General features: G+C 49.3%; 1 protein-coding gene across 1 annotated transcript in view; it reads right to left on the reverse strand.

The window, feature by feature from the left end:
* USP5 (ubiquitin specific peptidase 5) overlaps positions 1-20,179 on the reverse strand; it is a gene marked incomplete at its 5' end in the record, with an annotated part of 27,907 nt that extends 7,728 nt beyond the window's left edge. The window contains 12 exons of the mRNA XM_019548545.1: positions 10,798-10,972; positions 11,279-11,432; positions 11,858-11,983; positions 12,265-12,343; positions 13,742-13,813; positions 14,076-14,269; positions 14,814-14,908; positions 15,469-15,653; positions 16,038-16,183; positions 16,524-16,657; positions 19,662-19,728; positions 20,012-20,179. Of these exons, the coding sequence (XP_019404090.1) occupies positions 10,798-10,972; positions 11,279-11,432; positions 11,858-11,983; positions 12,265-12,343; positions 13,742-13,813; positions 14,076-14,269; positions 14,814-14,908; positions 15,469-15,653; positions 16,038-16,183; positions 16,524-16,657; positions 19,662-19,728; positions 20,012-20,179 (1,595 nt within the window). The remainder of the gene's footprint in view (positions 1-10,797; positions 10,973-11,278; positions 11,433-11,857; positions 11,984-12,264; positions 12,344-13,741; positions 13,814-14,075; positions 14,270-14,813; positions 14,909-15,468; positions 15,654-16,037; positions 16,184-16,523; positions 16,658-19,661; positions 19,729-20,011) is intronic.
* Positions 20,180-21,863: the final 1,684 nt, after the last annotated feature.

Here is a 21,863-nt window from a genome sequence, read left to right on the forward strand (position 1 = left end):
GGCAGGTCCTGTCAGACCAACCTGGTGGCCTTCTATGACCAGATCACCAAATCCTTAGACACAGGGGTAGCAGTAGACGTAGTCTTCCTGGACTTTCAGAAGGCCTTCGACACTGTCTCTCACCCTGTTCTCATTAAAAACTGGGGGACTGTGGGGTGGGGGCTGTGCGCCGCCTGCTTCAGGCTCGGGCTCTAGCCCTGCTGCCCTGGGGCAGGGGACAGCAGCATGGAGCTCCTGCCCTGTGCACAGATCTGGGGGATGCGGGTCCTCCTGCCACCCCAGAGTGCACACAGCAGAGGAGAGCCATCCCCCCACCCCACCCCAAGCCCACAGCAGGCAGGCGGGGGGAAGGGGGAAGAGAGGCAGGCTCTGCTCTGTTGCAGCATTTGAAGACATCCTTGAAGTGCTACTTGTTTCAGGAGTCAGACATCCTGATGACATGGCTGGCCCAGCAAAGTTGGTGTTGGATCATTGCCTCAGCAGATGAGTTGATGATGCTTGCTTGCAGGAGGATGCTAATGTTGATACATCTGTCTACCTACTGGATTCAAAGGAACTTCCACAGGCAGCACCGATGGTACTTCTCCGGCAACTTAAGGCGTCACATGTATGCTGTCCATCTCTCAGCTCCATACAGTAAGGTGGGGATTCATGACTACTCAAACCATGAGCTTGGTTTTGGATCCAATATCGCAATCTTCAAACACCCATTTTCTCAGGCGTCTGAAGGCTGCACTTGCATATCTGTGATGACGTTCAATTCCTTTGCTGATGCCAGCCGTCTGTGAGAGATGGCTTCCAAGGCACAAAAACCTCAATTTTTCTCCAGAGTCTCACCACGAATCCAAGTTACTGGAGCTGAGGACTACTCATTAAGAGCTTGTTGATGGAGGACTTTAGTCTTCTGAATGTTAAACATCAGTCCCATTTCCTTGTATGCCTCGGAAAAGTCATCAGTGATCGCCTGAAGGTCTGCTTCTGAGTAAGCGCATGCTACAGAGTAGTCAGCATACTTTGCATACTTGATGACTGAGGGTGGGGTGGTCTTGGTTTTGGCTTGGAGTCAGCTGAAATTAACCATCCACTCAAACTGGCTGATGGTCAGATATTCATGGTCAGCTTGTTAATGGTCAGATGTAGCACTGCAGCAAGGGCCATCAAGAAGAGCACTGGAGTGATGATGCTTAACTCCTGTCTTAACCTCAAAGGGATCTGTAATAGAGCCATTACTGACAACCACTGCTGGCACACTGACATGAAGCAGGCAAAGAATGGTGACAAATTTTGGAGGGCATCCATACTTCAAAAGGATGTGCCACAGTGCTTTTCAGCTGACGGAATCGAGGGCTTTTGTGAGGTCAAAGAAAGCCATGTAGAGAGGTTTATTTTTTTCCTGGCATTTTTCCTGCAGTTGGCAAGCAGTGAAGATCATATTAGTTGTGCCTCTTGATGCCCTAAACCCACACTGAAGAGCTTCTCCTGGAATTTGAGTGAGTGGAAGAAGACTGCTCAGGAGGGTTCTTGCAATGATCTTTTTTTGTGGTGGACAGCAAGGTGATCCCTCTGTAATTTCCACAGTCAGACTTGTCTCCTTTTTGAAGATCCTCATGGTCATGGTGTCCCTGAAGTCATCTGGGATTTCCTCATTCCGGATTTTTAAGATGAGGGCAGAGGGCTGCAATGTCAGCTTCTCTCCCTCCTGTTTGAAGATTTCAGTGGGGATTCCACCCGCTTCAGATGCCTTGTCATTCTTCATCTGCTTGATGGCTTTCCTCACCTCATCAAGGGTTGGAAGGATTCCAAGATCATTTGTGACTGGGTGTTATGGGATGGAGTTGAGAACACCCTCATCAACAATGGTCTTGATTGAAAAAGTTTTTGAAGTGCTCTTTCCAAAAGGCATGGATGGCTCCTCTGTCCTTGAGTAGGTTTCCTCAATCCTTAGGGCTCAAGGGGGGTAGTACCCGAGTACTCTGACTGTAGACAGCTTTGGTGGCACTGAAAAAAACATGCATATTGTGGATATCAATAAGATGCTAAATCTCCTTTGCCTTGTCTTCCCACCATGTTCTCCATATCGCAGGTGTAATTTTGTTTGCTTGTAATTGATATCTTTCTGGGAAGCACAAAAGGCCTTGCATTTGCAGTTGATCAACTCTTGCACCTCTTGGTCATTCCCATCAAACCAGTCTTGATGTGTCTTGGTAGAAAAGCCAAGCATCTCTTCACAGGTGCTGATGCCAGTAGATTTGAAGGCACCCAAGTGCTGCTGACATTCTCCCATTGTTGATTGAAATTTGCCAGTTTTTCATTGAGGCACTGGTGGTAAAGGTCTCATTTGATTGGGTCCTTGAGTACTTTAATGCTGATCATCTTGTGGGCACTGCTTCTACTGCAGCTTTCATTTAGAAGCCAGTTTGAATGATATAACTGAGCAGATGAGTCTGTGATCAGTCCAGCAATAGTCACCTCCTAACACAGCTTGGGTGATGCGGACATCTTTGTGATCCTGGGCACAAACTATGATGTCTTCCATGCAAATGGATTTTCCAGCATATTCAATTTTTTCTATATCCTTTTTGAGGTGTGGGGACCAGAACGGGGCACAGTATTCAAGGTGCAGATGCACCATGTTTTTATAAAGGGGCACAGTGAACTTCCTGTTTCGTTCACAATTCCCTTAATAATCCCTATCATTGCAGCGGGGGGGAAGGGGACAGACTGAGCCCCCCCCACAGTGAGGGAGGGAGTAGGGCAGGACCTGGGGGTGCTGCCCAGCCCGGGAGGTACATAGGACCTGGGGCCGAGGCAGGAAGCAGTATGAAGCCTCAGTCCAGGGCACATGGGGGCAGCTCCCCACCACTGCACACACCCCTTAGGGAGGCATGGGGGGGGGTATGTGTCCCCCAGATTTGTGTAGGGCAGATGTGGGTTGCCTGCTATGGACTTGGGGCTCTCCACTTTGCTTCCTCTGCCTTAGGAGCTCTGCCCCCCCTCTTGTCCCCTTGGCAGCAGTGGGGATGGCAAGTTGCGCTGTCTGCTGCCAGGCAAGCACGGGACATGCAGCTAGCACAGGACTCCTGGAACAAAAGGCAGCACAGCGGAGAGTCCTGAGCCCACAGTGGGTAGCCTACATCCACCCTCACCCCACTCTGCTCCACTTAAATGTGTTTCTGCACTTAAAAATGGTGGCAGCAGTGCTCGAACTAAAGCTCATTCAACAAGCGTTAAGTTCAGGTGCCACCACTGCCATTTTTAAGCGCTGAGACTGATACATGTGATGCAGGAGGCTGCTGGAGCACACCAAAAAGGTTTCATCGTTTCGTAGTTGGTAAGGTCCGAAGGGACCTGAGCAGATCATAAAATCTGACCCCCTGCCATGGCAGGAAAGAGTACTGGGGTCAAACGACCCCAGCAAGGTGATTGTCTAGCCTCCTCTTAAAGACCCCCAGGGTAGGAGCCAGCACCACTTCTCTTGGAAGTTGGTTCCAGACCCTAGCTGCCCTGACCGTGAAGTAGCACTTCCTGATGTCTAGCCTGAATCTACCCTCTGCCAGCTTGTGACCGTTATTTCTAGTCACTCCTGGTAGTGCTCGGGGGAACAGGAACTCCCCCAATGCCTGCTGGTCCCCTCTGACTAGTTTGTAACAGGCCACTAGATCTCCCCTCAGCCTTCTCTTGTAGAGGCTGAACAGGTTCAGGTTCCTTAGCCTCTCTTTGTAGGGCCTGCTCTGCTGTCCCCTGATCATGCGAGTGGCCTTCCTCTGGACCCTCTCCATGTTGTCCACATCCCTCCTGAAGTGCAGCACCCCTAACTGGACGCAGCACTCCAGCTGCGGTCTGACCAGTGTTGCATAGAGGGGGAGGATCACCTCCCTGGACCTACTCGAGGTACATCTGTGATGCATGACAAGGTATGGTTGGCCTTCCTGACCGTGTCCCTACGCTGTCGGCCCATGTTCATTTTGGCAACATTAATGACTCCCAAGATCCTTTTCTGCCTCTGCACTGACGAGAAGGGAGTTCCCCAGCCTATAGGTATGCTGCTGGTTCTTCTTCCCAAGGTGCATCACCTTGCACTTGTCAGTGTTGAAACCCATCCTGTTCTCATCTGCCCACCCCTGTAACCTGTCTAGGTCCGATTGCAACCTATTCCTCCCTTCTAGTGGGTCCACTTCTCCCCATCTTAGTGTCATCTGCGAATTTGGACAGGGTGCTTTTTACCCCCTCGTCCAAGTTGCTGATGAAGATGTTAAGCAATGTGGGCCCGAGGACCAAGCCCTGCGGAACCCCACTGCCCACATCCCTCCAGGCTGAATAAGTCCCGTCCACCACCACTCTCTGGGTGTGGCCCTCCAGCCAATTAGTGACCCGTTTGACTGTGTAGGTGTCGACACCACAGTCTTCTAGTTTTTTAATGAGAACGGGATGAGAGACAGTATCAAAGGCCTTCCTAATGTCCACTGCTACCCCTGCGTCTAAGGATTTGGTGATCTGGTCATAGAAGGCCACCAGGTTGGTCTGATAGGACCTGCTGCTTCTAATGAACCCATGTTGGTTGCCCCTAAGCATAATCTCCCCTGCTGGCCCCTCAGAGACATGCGCCAGGATAATTCTCTCAAAAAGCTTACCCAGGATCGAGGTAAGACTAACTGGCCTATAGTTTCCTGGGTCCTCCTTCCTCCCATTTTTGTAAATGGGAACACTGGCCCTCTTCCAGTCCTCTGGCACCACACCAGAGCACCATGAGTGCTCGTAAAGCCATGCCAGGGGTCCTGCAATGACCTCTGCTAATTCACTCAGCACTCTGGGGTGGAGATTGTCAGGACCAGCTGATTTAAATATGTCCAGTCCCTCCAGAAGTTCCCTGACTAGGTCCTCATTGACCCTAGCCTGGGTACAACTCCCTGGGTATATGGGGGTCCTGGTGGGGGGAGGTGACCTGGTCCCTGCTCAGAAAATGGAGGCAAAGAAATTGTTAAATAGGTTAGCTTTACTGTCTGGTGTGATGACCAGATTTCCTAGCATGTCCTGCAGAGGCCCCACGTGACCCAGTACCTTCTTTTTACCCCCTATGTATTTAAAAAAGGACTTCTTGTTGTCCTTGATCCAGGTAGCTAGTTTCTGTCAGTACTTTAAAATATAAGGCATCAGCAATAAATCAGCAATAAATTGGTTACTGGGTTGGCATTGGCTGATATGGTTGGTTAATAATTGGCTATCGGTAACGGCCAAGAAAATCTTTATCGGTGCACCCCTAGATATTACCATATCATAGTGTATAGTTTGGGTTATTTTTGCTCAAGAGCATTACTTGACCCACAATGTCCTCACGGCAAAATTGGGGAACTGCAGCCTCAACAACCCTACAGTCCAATGGCTGGGGAACTGGCTCTGAGGTTGGACCAGAGTGTTAGTCGACAGAACTGAATCACCATGGCACATAGTGATCAGAGGTGTCCCCCAAGACTCTGTTCACAGACCTGCACTCTTTAATGTATTTGTAAATGATCTGGACTCTGGTGTCAGAAGCAGTCTGGCTAAGTTTGCTGACAACACCAAACTATGGAGAAGAGTATCCACACTTGAGGATAGGCTGGTGATCCAGACTGACCTCAGCAGGCTCACAAGCTGGGCAGATGAAAACCTGGTGGCATTCAATATGGAGAAATGCAAGGTGCTCCACCTCGGGAGAAAAAAATCCACATCACACTTATAGGCTCAGCAGTACTACACTCACCAGCCCCATGACTGAAAGAGACTTGGGGCTCATGATTGACCACAAGATGAACATGAGCTACCAATGCGATACCACAACCAGCAGAACAAACAAAATTCTGGCTTGCATCTACTGATGCATCTCAAGCAAGACCCAAGAAGTCATCCTCCCGCTGTACCTGGGCTTGGTGAGGCCGCAACTGGAGTACAGCATCCAATTTTGGGCTTTGCAATTCAGACAGGATGTAGAGAAGCTTGAAAGAGTCCTGACAAGAGCCACATGCACGATCAGAGGGCAAGAGAGCAGACCTTATGAAGAGAGGCTGAGAGCCATGCGACTCTTCAGCCTGGAGAAGTGCCAGCTCAGGGTTGACTTGGTGGCAGCCCATAAGTACATAAGGGGTGTGCATCAGGAACTGGGAGAACATCTGTTTATCAGGGCACTCCAAGGGAAGACCAAGTCTATATGACATTGGTCAGGCCGCAGTTGGAGTAGTGCATCCAGTTCTGGACGCCACACTTCAGAAGGGATGTGGACAACATGAAGAGGGTCCAGAGGAGGGCCACTTGAATGATCAGGGGGCAGCAGGGCAGGCCCTACAAGGAGAGACTATGAGACCTGAACCTGTTCAGCCTCCACAAGAGAAGGCTGAGAGGGTATCTGGTGGCCATCTATAAACTGGCCAAGGGAGATCAGCAGGCAATGGGAGAGTCCCTTTTCCCCCAAGCACTATTGGGAGTAAAACAAGGAATAACAGCCATAAGCTGATGGAGAGTAGATTCAGACTAGGTATCAGGAGGCAGTACTTCACAGTCAGGGCAGCTAGGATCTGGAACCAACTTCCAAGGGAAGTGGTGCTGGCTCCTACCCTGGGGGTCTTCAAAAGGAGGCTAGATAGACACCTTGCCGGGGTCGTTTGACCCCAGCATTCTTTCCAGCCATGGCAGGGGGTCGGACATGTTGATCTGCTCAGGTTCCTTCCGACCCCACCAATTATGAAACCATGAAGTCCAGCGGTCACAAACTCCTGGAAGACCGCTTTAGGCTGGACATAAGGAATAACATTTTTTACTGTCCAAGTCCCCAAGGCCTGGAATAGACTCCCCACAGAGGTGGTGCAAGCACCTACTCTGGACACCTTCAAGAAACATTCTGATGCCTATCTTGTTAGGATCCTTTGACCCCAGCTGACTTCCTGCTCCTTGGGCAGGGGGCTGGACCCAACGATCTTGCGAGGTCCCTTCCAGCCCTAGTGTCTATGAAATCACTTTATACACATCTACATTGAATTCCATCGCCATTCAGCTGCCCATTTACTCTACTGCACTAGATCTTCCTGTAGTTCCTTACAGTTCACCTTGGCCTTTACCACTGACAAATTTGTGTCACCCACAATTCTGGCCACCTCACTCCTCACTTCCTTCCCATATCATTTATGAATTTGTTAAATAGCACCGGTCCCAGCAGATCCCTGGGTGACCCAGCTGTTTACTTCTTTCCATCCTGAAAACTAGCCATTCATACGTATTCTTTATTTTCTATACTTAAGCCAATTTCTGATCCATGAGTGGATCACCCCTGTAATCTCATGACTACCTAACTTAATCAAGAGCCTTTAATAGGGGTTCTTGTCAAAAGGCTTTTTGGAAGTCCAGATATACCAAGTCAACTGGATCACCTTGAATTACGTGCTTATTGACACCCTCAAAGAACTCTAGCAGGTTGGTGAGGTATGATTTCCCTTTGACAGAACCTTGCTGATTTCTCCCCAGCAAGTCATGGTCATTCATGTCTTGAACAACTCTTTTATAATTGTTTCTATCAGTCTTCCAGGAATGGAAGTGCACTAGCCTGTAGCTCATTGGACCACCCCCTGAGCCTTTTTTTAAATATTGGAGTAGCACTGGCAAACCTCCAGTCTTCTGAAAGTGAAGACGTTTTTAGTGGTAGGTTGCATGCTACAGTTAGGACTTTGGCAATTTCTGCTCTGGACTCCTTCAGGACCCTAGAGTGAATGCCATCAGGTCCTGGTGATTTGCTGCTTTTAGTTTACCAATTTCCTCTGGGACCTTATCAACCAAAACGTCTGTATGAGTCAGCTCCACAAACCTGTCCCAAGAGGAGCAGACCTGGTGTGGGAATCTCCCAAACATGCAAAGAATGCATTTAGTTTCTCAGCAACAGCCCTGTCATCCTTTTGGGCCCCTTTCAGACCCTGATCATCCAAAGGTGCGACTCCCTGGCAGGTCTTCAGCTTCTACTGTACTCTAAGAAATTTTTATTGTTATCTTTTATGTCTCTAGCCAGTTTCTCTTTAAAATTCTCTCTTAGCTTTTCTTACTTCAGTTTTATATTTAATTTGCCCAAGTTTGTGCTCTTCCCCCCCCAACCCCACATTAGGATTTGGCCTTTCACTAGGGAGGCATTTCCTGAAGACTGCCCTGCCACAAGGAGCCCCACCACACCATCCTCCCCAGCAGGGTGTAGTTTTAGGTCACTCCCCAGGACCAACGCAAGCCTACTTACCTTTGTCTTGCTTCCTCTCACTAGGCTTTTTGATGTTCCTCCTGAACTGCTTGCTCCTGGGCACTCTGACACAGCCTCCTCTCAAACACATGTTGTCAGTCCCTGGCCCAACTCACTCCAACCCCTTATAGGATGCCTCCCATCCAGAGACTATGTTTCATCCCCCTTCATAGTACCCTGCATGCTGGCTGACCCCTACCCTCTTTTGGCTGTGATGTCACGCACCAGAGGGGACCTTCAGCCTCTTCTAGGCTCTGGCCCTGCCAGTTGGCATGTCAGTAACTCTCCACAACCCTTGCAGGCTGCTCGCAGTCAGCTCAATTGTCCTTAGGCCTTCTGGTTCTGGCACCCCTGCATTGACCAGTCGAGGGTTCAGACAGTCAGTCTAGCAGCAAGTGACCTATCTCTCTACTCCACAGGGGTTTCCACTCTGGGCCCCACCATAAATCTATCAACTCTCCTGGGCTTGCCTAGAGTCCCAGAGATCTTATGCCTGGCATCCTATTACTCTGCTGAGCTCATCTGAGCCCCTGGCCTCACCACTACCTATACTGAGGGGCTTGCCTAACCCCTCAGTAGGCTCACAAGCTGCAAGCTCCTCACTTTCCCTACACTAAGCCATCTCCCCAGGGCTTGGGACCCCACTGGGTCCCCTAGGAACCTCCTTCTTCCCCATAGTACCTACCCTGCCCTCTTGAATGTTCCTGGGAGCACCACTACTCCAGCAGGCAGATGTTACTCCAGTGGCATCCCAGCAGCGACTACCAGCTCTGCTCCTCAGGGCCTGCTCTTATACTAAGGCTGCGCAGCCCTGCCCCAAATCAGGAAGCCTCCTGTCATGCGACTCCCTGGTTGGCTCTGCAGTCACCTGCAGGCTGCCTCAGAGCCTGCTCAGCCCCTTAAAGTGGCAAGCACCCAAAAGGTATACCATCACACACCTCCCCATTTAATATCCTTCCCAGGGAGCAGTGCCTCTTTGCCATTCCCCCCTGCAGGCTCCTCTCCCAGAGCCTATACAAGACCATACAGTGGTGAGCACCCTTTTAAAAGTTAGACTACCATGATATTTTCTTATCTTCCCTCCCACATGGATGTCAAACCCTACTACATTGTGGTCACTATTGCAGAGCAGCTCAATAACACTTGTACCAAATCCTATGCATTACTTATGACCAAAGATCCTGGTTCTCTTTGAGAAACCCTCCCCCCACCCCCAATTTTTGGATCTATATATTAGGGGCATTTCACTTTAATCACAGAAAAAGGTGGATTTTAGGTTACTTTTTTTAATATCCAAATATTGGGGATTTTTTTTTTTTAAATCAGAGAAAGCCAGGATCCCTGCTTATGACTAGGTCAAGAATGGCCTTTCCTCTTGTAGGTTCCAGGACTAATTGCTCCAGAAAGCAATTTTTATAATGTCAGGTCTCTGCATCCCACTCTGAGATTCAATTGACCCAGTCTTTGTGGTTAACTGAAGTTACCCATTAGTACTGTGTTTTCTGCCTCTCTCAACTCGCTTAGAAATTCTAGCTCACTGCTGCCTTTCTGGTCTGCGGGGAGCAGGGGGAGTGGTCAACAGTGTATCCCCAGATATACCTTTTTTCTACTGAAACATGGAATTTTTATGCTCAGAAATACTGTGGTATCGGTTAAAAGTGTCTACTCTATACAATTCAATGCAGTCTTTGATACAGTGCCACTTTCCTCATCAGTATGACCTATTCTGTCATTCCTGTATAATCTGTATCCTGGTACAGTGTCCCATTGATTTTCATCTTTCTACTATGTTTCCAAGATACCTAGTATGCCAATACAGTTAATTACCGCTAAGTATTAAAGCTCCCCCTTCTTGGATCTCAGATTTCTGGCAAAGCATAAAAGCACTTGTACTTTTTATTGTTGCCTGGTTGGCTACTTGGAGTGGGACATTTTAATCAGTAAATCTGTGTGTTCATTCTGATCTTCTCTGTACTCCCACTGTGCTTCTTACCCCTATTGTTTATAGCTTCACCCCATAGGGTGTGTCAAACTGGTTACATTTGCTTCATGATTTCAAGTTTAGCTTGCAGCTTCAACATAGTTCTTAATAATACAAGAGTCTGAAAAAACAAACAAAAACAACTGCAATTCCCTCTGCCTAGGCTTGTAACTCTTTTACACTTCGGGAAAGATTGGTTTTAAAAGTACAATTCAAATTAAGAACAGTAGAATTTTGAAGATGGGATGTCAAAAGCCAAATTTATGGTCTCCTATTATAATACTACAGATGTTGAAGCACAGTATTACAGGCTTCACGCAACTATCTTAAACCTTGCCCACTGTAATCCTCAAGAGAAAGTGCAGGAAGACTGAGCCCAAGGTAAGGAGTTAAAAAGCTATCCCCAGTGCTGAAAGGGCTTCACCCTGGCTAACTTTTAGGGACCCACTAGCTCAGAACCTTGGTACATAAGAACCCTGGGTAAAAGTCCTGCACCAGGTATTACAGAAGGGTTACACCATTATGCACCTCACATCTTTAGCCTACCCTGCTCCCCACCAACCAAACTCACTTGAGAGCCACAGACTTGGCCTGCAAAGCTGTACTCCAGAAGTCATCCACCTGCTCTGGAGCCCCATAGGCCTCTAAGCAGGAGCTGAAAGGCACCTTGGCTCGGACCAGCTCAGGCAATGGCTGCTTCTCTTCTTCTGCCTGGCGCTTCTTCTCTTCATATTCTAGTAACTCATCTACGGAAGACAGCGGAGTAAAAGACAGACTCCACGTGCTCACAGACCCCTGACATTCTGTCAGAGTCTCACAGGCTAGAGTCACAGCAGGGGAATAGCCCAGTTCTAATTTCAGTGATGGACAGACACCACCTCACCCTACTGATGAAGAGCAAATGTCTCTGGGGAAAGCCAGCTCAGCTCCATGGAGTGAGCAAAAAGATTTAGTAGTGTGGGAGCAGGGTGTTCAGATCTTTTAGGGATTCCCCACCCTCAATTCAGGAAAGGGCTTGATATTCCCACTTCAACCACTCTCATGTTACTGACCTTTGTTGAGTGCAGCATCCATAGGCACAGGCAGCTGCATAATGTAGTCTACACGTTGAGTGTATTTCACCTTCTCTGTGGCGAGGCACTTGAGTTTCTCCTCCACTAGGAAACGGAAGACCTCGTTGGGGTTCTCCGAGCTGCGGCAGTTCCTCTGGCAAGCAAAAAAATGGAGATGGCTATGCTATTAGGATGGCTGGATAAGAAAAGATCCACAGAAGCAGCTGCCCACTGTTTCCTGTAACTAGGAGCTGCTTCTCCAGCTTCCACCCTCCACTCAGACCCAAAGTCCTGCCTAAAAGCAGTTGCATTGCAGCTATGGAATGAACCATAAATAAAAAGGCTCTGGCTGACACAGGAGGTACTGGCAACACCATCTCCACCAGGAGCAACCACCAGTGTCCCAAACTGCTAGTTCTGTGTCACTTGGTGCTTCAAAACAGCATGGACAATTCCTCTTTGTTGCTCCTTGTCTGCTTAAAGTACCAGCCTCACCCACTGCACCTCAAAAATGGGAAAGGCCCCTTCCCTACTGCTGCACCTTCTAAAAATTTGGAGGGAACTTGACTTCATCTTTACCTCCACCATATTAATGAAGTGCAAGAAGAATTCCTGGGCATCTTGCTGACGATTGGTGGAAAATTCTGGGTGCCCTTTGCCAACAAGAGACTTAAACATACGCGGAGCTATGCCATTCTGCACACCCTGGAAGAAAGGAGGAGAGAGAGAGAGGGCTGATCACAGCCTTCCAAGTGTATGTCCCCGGAGTGTTCCTGTCCAGTCCTCGTCACATAGTTTATTAGGAGCCTGTGGCCTGGCTGAGCCTATAGAGCCTCTGTAAGAGATTTTCCCCTTCCCCCTCCATCCAAACACTTTAGTGTATCTGAAATTTAGCACAAGAGGTTGGACTAGGTGACCTCCAGCTCTACTTTTCTGTGATTCTACAATCCCCTCTCCCATGAGGATACTGAGGTCCTAGTCTTCACCTTCTGGTCTGGTTGTTCCCCATCTGCAGAGGCTGGTTTTGAATACTCTCCAGAAAGCAGTCCATGTCCCAGTTTGGCTCTGGAATGACACACCAATTCCTGTTAGTGTTGAGCTGCTCATTGCTCCACTCTGCCTCTCCCCCTACCCCTCCCTAGCTTCTGGTCACATCTGGAAATAGTTCCGTTCACCCTAACCTCAACACTTAGATGGACTTGCCCCAGCTAACCTTGCAGAGTTCTGCTCCCACAGCCATTATTCCTCTGTCCCACCTTACAGTGCTATCCTAAGACTTGAGCAATACCTCCAAAAGCCTTAACTATTCCTTGAGCAGTGGGTAAGAACATTAAGGGACAGCCTTGCCTCCTGGTGAAAAGCAGCCATTGCTGGGCTGGAATACAGCAGTGACAGCTACATCTCACAGCAGCCAGGAAAGAAGCCACATACTAATTGGGTATGCAAAGGTTACCAGGGAAGGTTCAGTGGAATCAGCCTGAGTCAGTACTGGCACCAACGGAAGCAGGCTTCACCCCTCCCTCACTAGCACTTTGATTGTATTTCCCAAAGTGAGAGACTGGGAAATGTTACCAACCTCTCCCCCTGTTCCTAGCTACCCATGCATCCCAATCCATCTAAACCCCCCCCTTAGCAACTCTCTCCCACTCCCCTGCACAAAAGCTTCCCTTCATAACCCAGCCCACTCTCCCACATGCCTAGAAGTTCCCCAGGCCTCCTCAACCCAAAGACCAACTACTCAGAACTGACAAGGTACCTACTTTCCAGAGACTGAGCAACTCCCCATGACTCAGAGTTCCCCCTCAGCTCTGAATTAGTTTCCACTCATCACCTTCCAAACTCTTCCCCTTCTCAACAACCATCAGGCTCAAGAGTACCTTTTTTAACTGCTAGGGCTGAAAGAGCAGATATAGCAGAAAATATGTATATGCAGTATGAAGCTCTCCCAGAAAATCCTGTACTCCCTGTTCTGTACTTCCTCCCTGTCCTACTGAACAGCATATCACAGGAAACAAGAGCAAAGAGCTTTGTAAATTGCCTGTGTCAGACTAGCCTCACCTAAACATCTTTGTTCTGTTTTGCTGCCAGAAATCAACTCTGCAGAGCCCAAAGCCATCTGCTAACAGCCAGGTAGAGTACAGTTGCCAGGAGTCCCCCAGTGGCAGAACATGGTACTGTACTCTGCCAATTGCTTGGGGGGTAGGAGGGGAGGGGAGGAGGGGGACCAGGGGATACACAGGCCCTTTGTTACCCTTCGGAACATGTTCTGTTCTCTTTGGGGTAATCACACCCAGCATTCTAGTCAAATCTCAGTTCTTGGAACTTCAGCGATCTAAGGGCTGGGCAGTTCATTAGCAGGATCTACTTGCAACGTGGTAGCATCTAAGCCTACATGAAAGAGCAGTCCCAGGAAACCCAGGTTTACCCCCAACCTCTCCCTTCTCTCTTCAGTGCTCTACATACACTTGGGTGCTGAAGTCCTGCGTGGGATCTGCTGGTGCATTCTGGAATATCTTCTCCAGCTTGTCCACATACCTGCAATACCAACCAGAGGCAGAGGGGACATGTGGATGCATCCAGCACAATGCAGGTCCAGGGTCTATGCTCCCAACCATGCAGAAGACCCCAGCAGTAGATTTCATGCTGCTGAACCCATTATGCCTCAAGGAGGCTAGGCTTACCCCCCCATCTCCCCCCAGCAGTTTGGACAACTGGGCCACTGAGTCTTGATTTCCCCCTACCCATGCCTGCCTTGCAGCTGTCAGAAATGAAAGAGGACAGCCCTCAGCTCACTTACTTTCTCTGGAAGTCAGAGATACTGAACAGCACCTGCATCACGGAATTGAGGTAGCAACTGTTGCCCAGGTTGCGGATGCCAGTGTAACCAGGGCCATAGAGAGGCTTGAGCTGCACTCCAGACTCCTGGATCAGCTCCCACTCCCCAATGCGCTGGTTCATGTCAATTTCCAGTTCTGTCATTGTCTTGTCTGTCTGTGGACAGACGACATGGAAGAGGAAGAACTCACAGACATATTTCAGGAGCCAGAACAGTCAAGTTCTAGAAAAAGATTGTAAAGGCTGCAAATGTCACAAGGGCACACACCTTGAGGAGAACGGATCTCTCTCAGTAGAGCAGGAGAAAGTAATTAAGAGAAATGGGGCAAGTTAAACCCAAGGGAAAAAAGCTAGGGAATCACCCCCCGCTCTCTGGTACCTAACTGCAGGAACCACTGCACAAAGCAAAAAGCTGAGAAGAGCCACTGCTCTCATTATTGAAATAGAAGTCCCAGGGGCCATAGCAACAGCCCCACACTGCTGCTATTGCAGCAGCCAGTGCATGGAGGATGTAGGAATACATAAGAGGAATACATGGCTGCCTTCAGCCTCATGGGATGGCAGGGGCTGACTAGCCAATGATGGCCGCTTTTATACTGCACAGCAACTGGACTGTCATCCTGACCAGGGTGAGGGATGCAAGAGGCTTGGGTTCAGATAAGGCATCTCAGAATACATCATCTGGGGACCTCCTCCTCACCTTCTGCATCTTGACCATGTCAATCCCAAAGTGAGCCAGGTGCTCTGCCAGGTTGGGATCCAGCACCATGTCATCCTCATCATAGGAGTAGACATCTATGGGGAACAGATAGGTGGGGAGGGAGAAGGCTTCCTCTTGTCTAGGTCTAAAAACCACTTCCCTCCAGCTGCATGCTACTGTGTGGTGGGCAACAATGCTCAGAGCTTAAAGGTTTGATAAACAAATTATTGAGCAGTGAGGTTCCTATTCTTTCTTCCTCAGGATAGCAGCATCATGGACTCTAAGTAAAGAAAATTCTCCAGGGTAATGAAGGAGGGCACTGGAGCAAGGTACAAAGACCCCACTAACCTGTTCTATGTCTCTGACAAAATTCCTTTGAAGCAATGAACATCGAATCCTAAACCAAAGAGGAAAAGAATCCAGACAGCCAATCCAATGCCCCTCAAATTCCAAGGGGGGCAGGAGTAGTTCATTCCTCAAAACCTCCAAAAGTCGATCAGACTGGGGAAAGCCCATGAGGTGGTGTCAGCTGTTCATTATATACCTTGCTTACAGCATTAAGAGTAATAGTGTAACACCCCAGACCCTCCCCCACTTGGTGTCTCAGGGAAGAACAGTGCCTATATTCAGTTTTAACACAAGACTAGTTTCTTACCAGCACCATCAGGGGTGATGGTTCCCAGTTTCACAGCCAGTGGGTAGCCAGTCTCTCGGTAATGCTCAACTGCATGATTGTTACCACCACTGCCATCAAAGTATCGCCGGCCACAAAGGATGGCTCCATCAGTCATGTTAAGCCACAAGTTCTCACGCATGTCGCACTTGCTGCACTTCCAGCCACTGCCAACAGGGGAAGCAAGAAAGGGAGCTATTAGATACCTTCAACTCCCTATATTCCCCAGGCTCTTTCCCCTACTGCCCAATCACAATGCCACAAAGAAATGCTGGTGGGATGCTATTCCTTTCCTACTCCAGGAGATTGGCAGCTTTTTAAGGCAGCTCTCAGCTAAAGTTACCCCCTTCCCTCAAAGTTTAAGAACTTATTAGCTTGACCCACAAGTCACATTCCAAATCAGGAAGGGGCATGGGTACTGGGAAGTGGCCCTACAAAAGAAATCCCATTCACTGATAGAGGAACTCTACCACAGCCATGCTAGGAAAGGATATGTTGAGCAGACTGTGTAGGATACGCAGTGATACAACACAACTTCAGGCTAGACTCACCATGGAGGAATGCGGATGTCATTCTGTAGCTGGTGCAAGGAGAAAGCGTGTTTAGAGATGCGACGGACCTCCCCATCCCAAGCCTGCACCTCCTGCTTCCGTGAGGCAGAATCTGCCGTCAGGATAGCTTCAACAGCACTTGCAATCTGGAATTGGGGAAAAAGGAGGAGAATGAGAGCTTACAGATCCCCTTCACAATATTCTAACTATGCCAGATATAGATTCTCCTCATGGTTCTGCCTGTTATTTGCATTACTGCCACCTAAGGACCCCAGTTATTGACCCGACTATATAAGTCTCTGTATGAATCCAGAAAAAGAAAAGACAGTTTATTCCAGCCTGCTCACTCTCTTCCCTACTCGTTTTGAGCCTCTATTACAACTTTACTGGACTTTATTTACAAAATTGTAGGGTTTATCCCCAGAGTAATGTGTTTCCTGCAGAAAGGAGAGGGAGCAAGAGGGAAAAAAACAAAACAAACCATACCCTGTCTCTGACCATGTCAGGTAGTCCTTCTAGGCCATCTCGGGGGATATCCAGGTGCTCTGGGAAAATTACTATTTTTACATCTTCATCATATTCAAACTTCTCCTCTGGGATGTCAAAGCCACCTTCAACACCTATGAAAGGAGGAAAGTTAGAGAACAAGCGCTAAATCAAAGGATCTATATTTCTGAAACTCATTCAGCTTGGTTACATGGGGCAAGACTGCAGCCTTGGACACTGTATAAAACAGGACTGTCCATCTGGTGACTCATGGTCTTCACCTAGCCTAGGAGGGGTTAAGTTGCAGCCCATAGGCACCTACCCATCCATCATTCCCCTCACTGCTCTGGTTGCAATAGCAGCCGGAATCTCAATGATCCCCACCCGACTGCCTCCTCCACCATTTGCTGCCTGCCCCTATTCCAGGGGCAAGGCACAATAGCACAGCTATCATGGCACAGGCAGGGGAGTTAAAGGCAAGTCTTGGACTATGCAGGCATGTGGTCGTGGTAGTGGTGTGTGGGGCTAGGAGTGTGGCTTGCCCTGGAGGAACCAGTGGGCATGCAGCCTCCACTGACATGGCCCATGAGACCTTTGGCCCCCAGCCACTTAGAAAGAAGCTGGACAACCTAAATATAACATAAGGCACCATAAGTATTGTGATTAATATTAACCTCTTGAGTCTAGAGCAGGGGTTTTCAACCTTTTTTAAGCAGGATACCCTTTCTGGTGGGTACCCCATCTGGACGCAAAGCAAAGGTGGGGAATGCTGACAGCCGCCCAGGGAGCAGGGGAGGGGTTGCTGACAGACAGCTGGACACAAATCCAGTGGTGCAGGGAGCTCACACTTTGCTGCCACCGCCACTTCACGACCAGCCGGCTAGGGAGCACGGGGCAGTGTGCTGATGGCCAGCCAGATGCAAAGCTGGTGGCATGGAGAAGCAGGGGTACCTGTGAATCAGCAGCACAGGGGTGGGACTGCCGCTGCCATCCATCACCGTGCCACTGCTGGGTCCTGCTTTCCTGCGCCCATGTATTCCCGCTTCTCTGCGCCACTGGCTTCGTGTGTGGCTGGCCATCAGCACCCCCTCCCCCCTGGCAGCACTGAATGTATAGATGGCAGTGGGGGCAGCCACCACGTGCAAGCTCCCTGTGCCACCACTGCACGGGCAGGAGGTGCCGACAGCCAGCTGCACACAAAGCCAGCAGTGCCAAGAAGCAGAGATACTTGGGCACAGGTAAGTAGAGCACAGTGCCACAGACTGAGGGATGCTGGCAGTGGTCCTGCCCCCCGCTTGCCAGCTACCCTTGCTTCTCCGCACCACTGACTTTGCGTCCAGCGGGCTGTCAGCAACCCCCGTGCTGCCACATACCCCCTGGGGCCTTCCTGTGTACCCCCAGTTGACAACCCCTGGTCTAGAGTGCTAACAGCTAGAACAGGACCCCAAAAGGAGCATCTGTTGCACATGAAGATGACTGGATGTAGATGAGAATGCAGAAAGAAATCCTCTGACATGTAAGAGATGGCATCTCAGTCACTGTACCATCCCTTCCAAAACACTTTGCCTCCATTGCCTTTCTTTTCCAGAAAGGGAGATGCCAGAGCCTCAAACACTGGAAAGTCAGAAAGGACAGCATCCACTAGAATGTTCTTGTTGAAAGAAAAAGGTCAAGCTATTTAGCCAACACAAGAAATGCAGCTTGAACGACTTTTTGCACAAACTTCTCTCTGCCTCTTGAAATGTCCGCAGACATGAGGGCTTTGTGGATAACTTTGCAGCAGCATTAGGCTAAATACAAACTGGTGATGTCTGCTATGTGAAGAACACACAACCCAATTCTGTGAGTTCCACATAACAACCCTCCAGAAGCAGAGTTAAGTCAGTAAGAGTGTGTTGTGAAAGAAATGTCACATTACTTTGGCATTTCTTGGTTCTCTTGTGTTTAGGTGTCATATTTTAAATGGGCACAGGGAGTAGAAGACATTCCCCCTCCTCCTCCTCCTCCTCTCCCCCCCCAATCACCACCCTAACTCCCTGACAATTTTTTGTAAATTAATTTCCTTATTAATGGAAAAGCACATGAACCAGGCTTGTTGGACTCTTCTCTCAACAAAATGGTTCATTTTGTGCGGCTGGAACATCAAAAACTAATGTTGTCTACAAAGACCTGCTTTGACTCTCAAGAAGTTGCTCCAGAAAATACCACTGTCTGAAAACAGCCTGACTGCCTAACACCTCTAAGAGCCATCCTCTCCAAAGAAATCACTCCCGACATAAATATACCTTTACTCAGGTCCTGTCCTTCCGCTACATACAAAGAAATGTTTGAAGGGACAAGGAAAATAAGTTCAGTACTGTTATGCATTTCACTCAAGTGTGTGGTCTATGTTACAAGACCAAGGAGTAACTTCAGCATCACGTCTGCACTGTGGTGCAAGAGGCTCAGTTTCAATCCCATTTTAAACGAGCAGCATTTTGACTTGTCTTGGTAGGAACACTATATGCAAAGTTCTTTCCATACTGCACATAAATGTCTAGCTGTTCTATAGCAAATGCAAACATAGCAATACACAGTTCTGTCATTTAAACGCAGCTTATTTTTATGTTTCAGCATTTAGACCTTTACAAGTTGAGGAGCCTGGGATTTGAAAAGAAAATTTTAGCCAGAAAAATTCAATGTGGAGCTTGCCTATCATTGCTCCTCATCTGCAACAAACACAGTTAATCTTTTTTTCCAGAAGTTTAAAAAATGTGTTTTTATTGGTGACTCTCTTGAAACCCCTTTTATGAAACGACCTCAGTTTCCTCCCATGCTGTTCCAAACTCCAGGGAGGTTATACTACCATTAAAGCTGATCTACATGTGTGGATTTTACAGAGAATGCAAAAATCTACCTGTCAGCAGAGAATTTACGCAAATCTGAATAGAGAGCAGGAGTAGATTTGGAAAAAGCTGCCCTTCCTGGTTACTCCCAGACAGGTGGGCACAACATTGAAGGACATGACTGACCTGAACCAACAGAGGTAACAGGAAAGGCAATAGAAGCTACTTGGCTAGACAGCTCCAGAAGACTGACCTAGTACAGCAGTGGAATTAGCCTGATCTAGTACTAAGGTACAAAGAGCTGTTTTCTTACCAATAGCCAGACGGGTGGGCTTTTTCCTTGGAGGGTCACCAGCAGTAGAGTTGGCATCTTCCTCTTTCTGTTTCAGAAAGGAGAGATTAGGAAACAAAGTTAAATGACCAAGCACTCCAAGAGAAGCTCAAAGCCCAGGAGCTAAGCCACTGTAGAACCGGACTACAGACTGCCAATACAATGACTCAGATGAAACAGAAATGTAGGATTAGGGTCCCATGAGGAAAAACAACAGCTTATGTTGGGGGGGGGAGAACCCAGGTCTGAATGAATGCAGAGATGGCCCTCTCCTTTCAGCCTTAGAGCAGGTTGGGGGATGCGTTTTTTAGTATTCACTGCCCCTTTCTTACCAGTCTGCGTGTTCTCTTGAGGTGCAGATATACTCGCTGGCCTGTCTTCTGGTAGTGTTTCTCCACGTATTGCTTCCCAAAGCCAAGGAACGTGTTCATGCAAATATACAGACCCCCGTCAGACTCCTGGAGGAGAGAGAAAAAGACAGAGATTGAGGGGGAAGGAAAAAAAAAAAAAAATCAATCTGAAGTGAGCTATCCTCCTCCAAACCTATACCCCATCTTCTACGGAAGAGCTGTGGCTGTCAGCAGCCCTCTTCCCTGCCCCAACTGAAACACACAAAACTCTCCCGTGGGATGCATGGCAGGGATTAGCAGGGCGGTTTGCTTGTGTGGGGGTCAGGGCAGGGAGGCAATGGCTATCAGTAGGGTGGGGGCTAGAATTCTTGGGTCTCAATTTGGGGCATCTTGCCTGTGAGCTCTTTGTTTACTGTAAACAGCTTGGAGCTTTTTGGATAGCGTGAGATATAAGGGTTTTTTTTTTTAAATTAACTAAATAAAGAGTTATGAGCAAAGCAGGCCATCAGGAATGTAGGATACAAAGACATGAACCTCTGGGAACACTGGTTCCAAGTAGAGGTGCACAAATACATCAGTCCATATCAGATTGGCACTGATAAAAGGAAAATTGACATTATCTGCAATCAGCTTTTTTTGGTCAGCATAGCTGATAATGTTACCAGCAAATGCCATGTGCATGAGTGCAGCTGCAGCATGCACATGGCCAGGAGTGCAGCCTGGCACCTTGGAGAGCAGCGTCCAGCCGGTAAGTCTGTGGGGGCGAAGGCGCATGGGGGAGGGAAGGGGCATGGGAGGGCCAAATCAAGGCCCCCACCATGAGGGAGGGAGTGGGACTGGAGCAGGGGTAGGCACTGCCCAACCAGGGGGGAGGGGGGGGCAAGGTGTGGGACTGAACAGTGGGCGGCTCATCTGTGGGGCTGGGGCAGAACAGCTATTGTCGCTGTATGCACCTCTGAAGGGCACGTGCCCCACCCCAGATTTGTGTTCGAGGCAAAGGCAGGCTGTCCACTGAGGGCTTGGGGCCAGAGTCTGCACCAACCTCTTCCCAGCAGGGGGGCTGGGCCAGGGCTGCGCTCGGGGCAGGTAGGGGCAGCACTGGGGGGGGGGGCCACAGCTCACCCCACAGCCCCCCTCCCAGTGCCACTGTCCACCCAGCCCGAGCATAGCCCTGAGCACAGCCCCCTTGCCCCCTTCTGGGGCAAGCTTGGCCCAGCCCTTGGCCCCGAACCTGCAGTGGGCAGCCTGCCCTTGCCCCAAGCACAAATCCAGGGGGCACATGCCACCCCTGCACCCCAAATGATGAGCTGCTAGTGGCTGCATCCCATGCCCTGCCCTGGCAACACCTGCCCCTGTCCCATTCCCTCCCTCACCATGGGGGCCTCAATTGCTGCCTCCCACGACCCCTCCTTCCCCCACCACAGACTTATGCAGCCTAGCAGCTTGGAGAGCAGTGTCCAGCTGGTATCAGCTATTGAATCAGTATCAGCCAATATGGCTGGTTAATAATTGGCCATCAGTATCAGCCAAAAGTCTCTCTTGGTGCACCCCTAGTTCCAAGCTCATTCAGGCCAAGTGTTATTTGAAAACTAAATCAGCACTGTGGGTCCCAGCCCGAGGTCGCAGCAGCAGCAGCAGCAGCAGGTCTCAAGGCAGTTGGGGGGAGAGGCAAAGCCGCTGGCAGCACAGGCTGCCCGGGGGACACACGCGACTCAAAGCTGAGGGGCACAAAGGGCAGGGCCAAGAGCAGAGCCAGGCCCGCGGGGGCGTGGTCCGAGCCCGGCTCCGGGACGCTGCGGCTGGATCACGGCCGCCGCCCGCTGCCCAGGCCCCG

This window comes from Crocodylus porosus, unplaced genomic scaffold (assembly GCF_001723895.1).
Source record: "Crocodylus porosus isolate Cpor-Errol unplaced genomic scaffold, CroPor_comp1, whole genome shotgun sequence".
Lineage (NCBI taxonomy): Eukaryota > Metazoa > Chordata > Crocodylia > Crocodylidae > Crocodylus > Crocodylus porosus.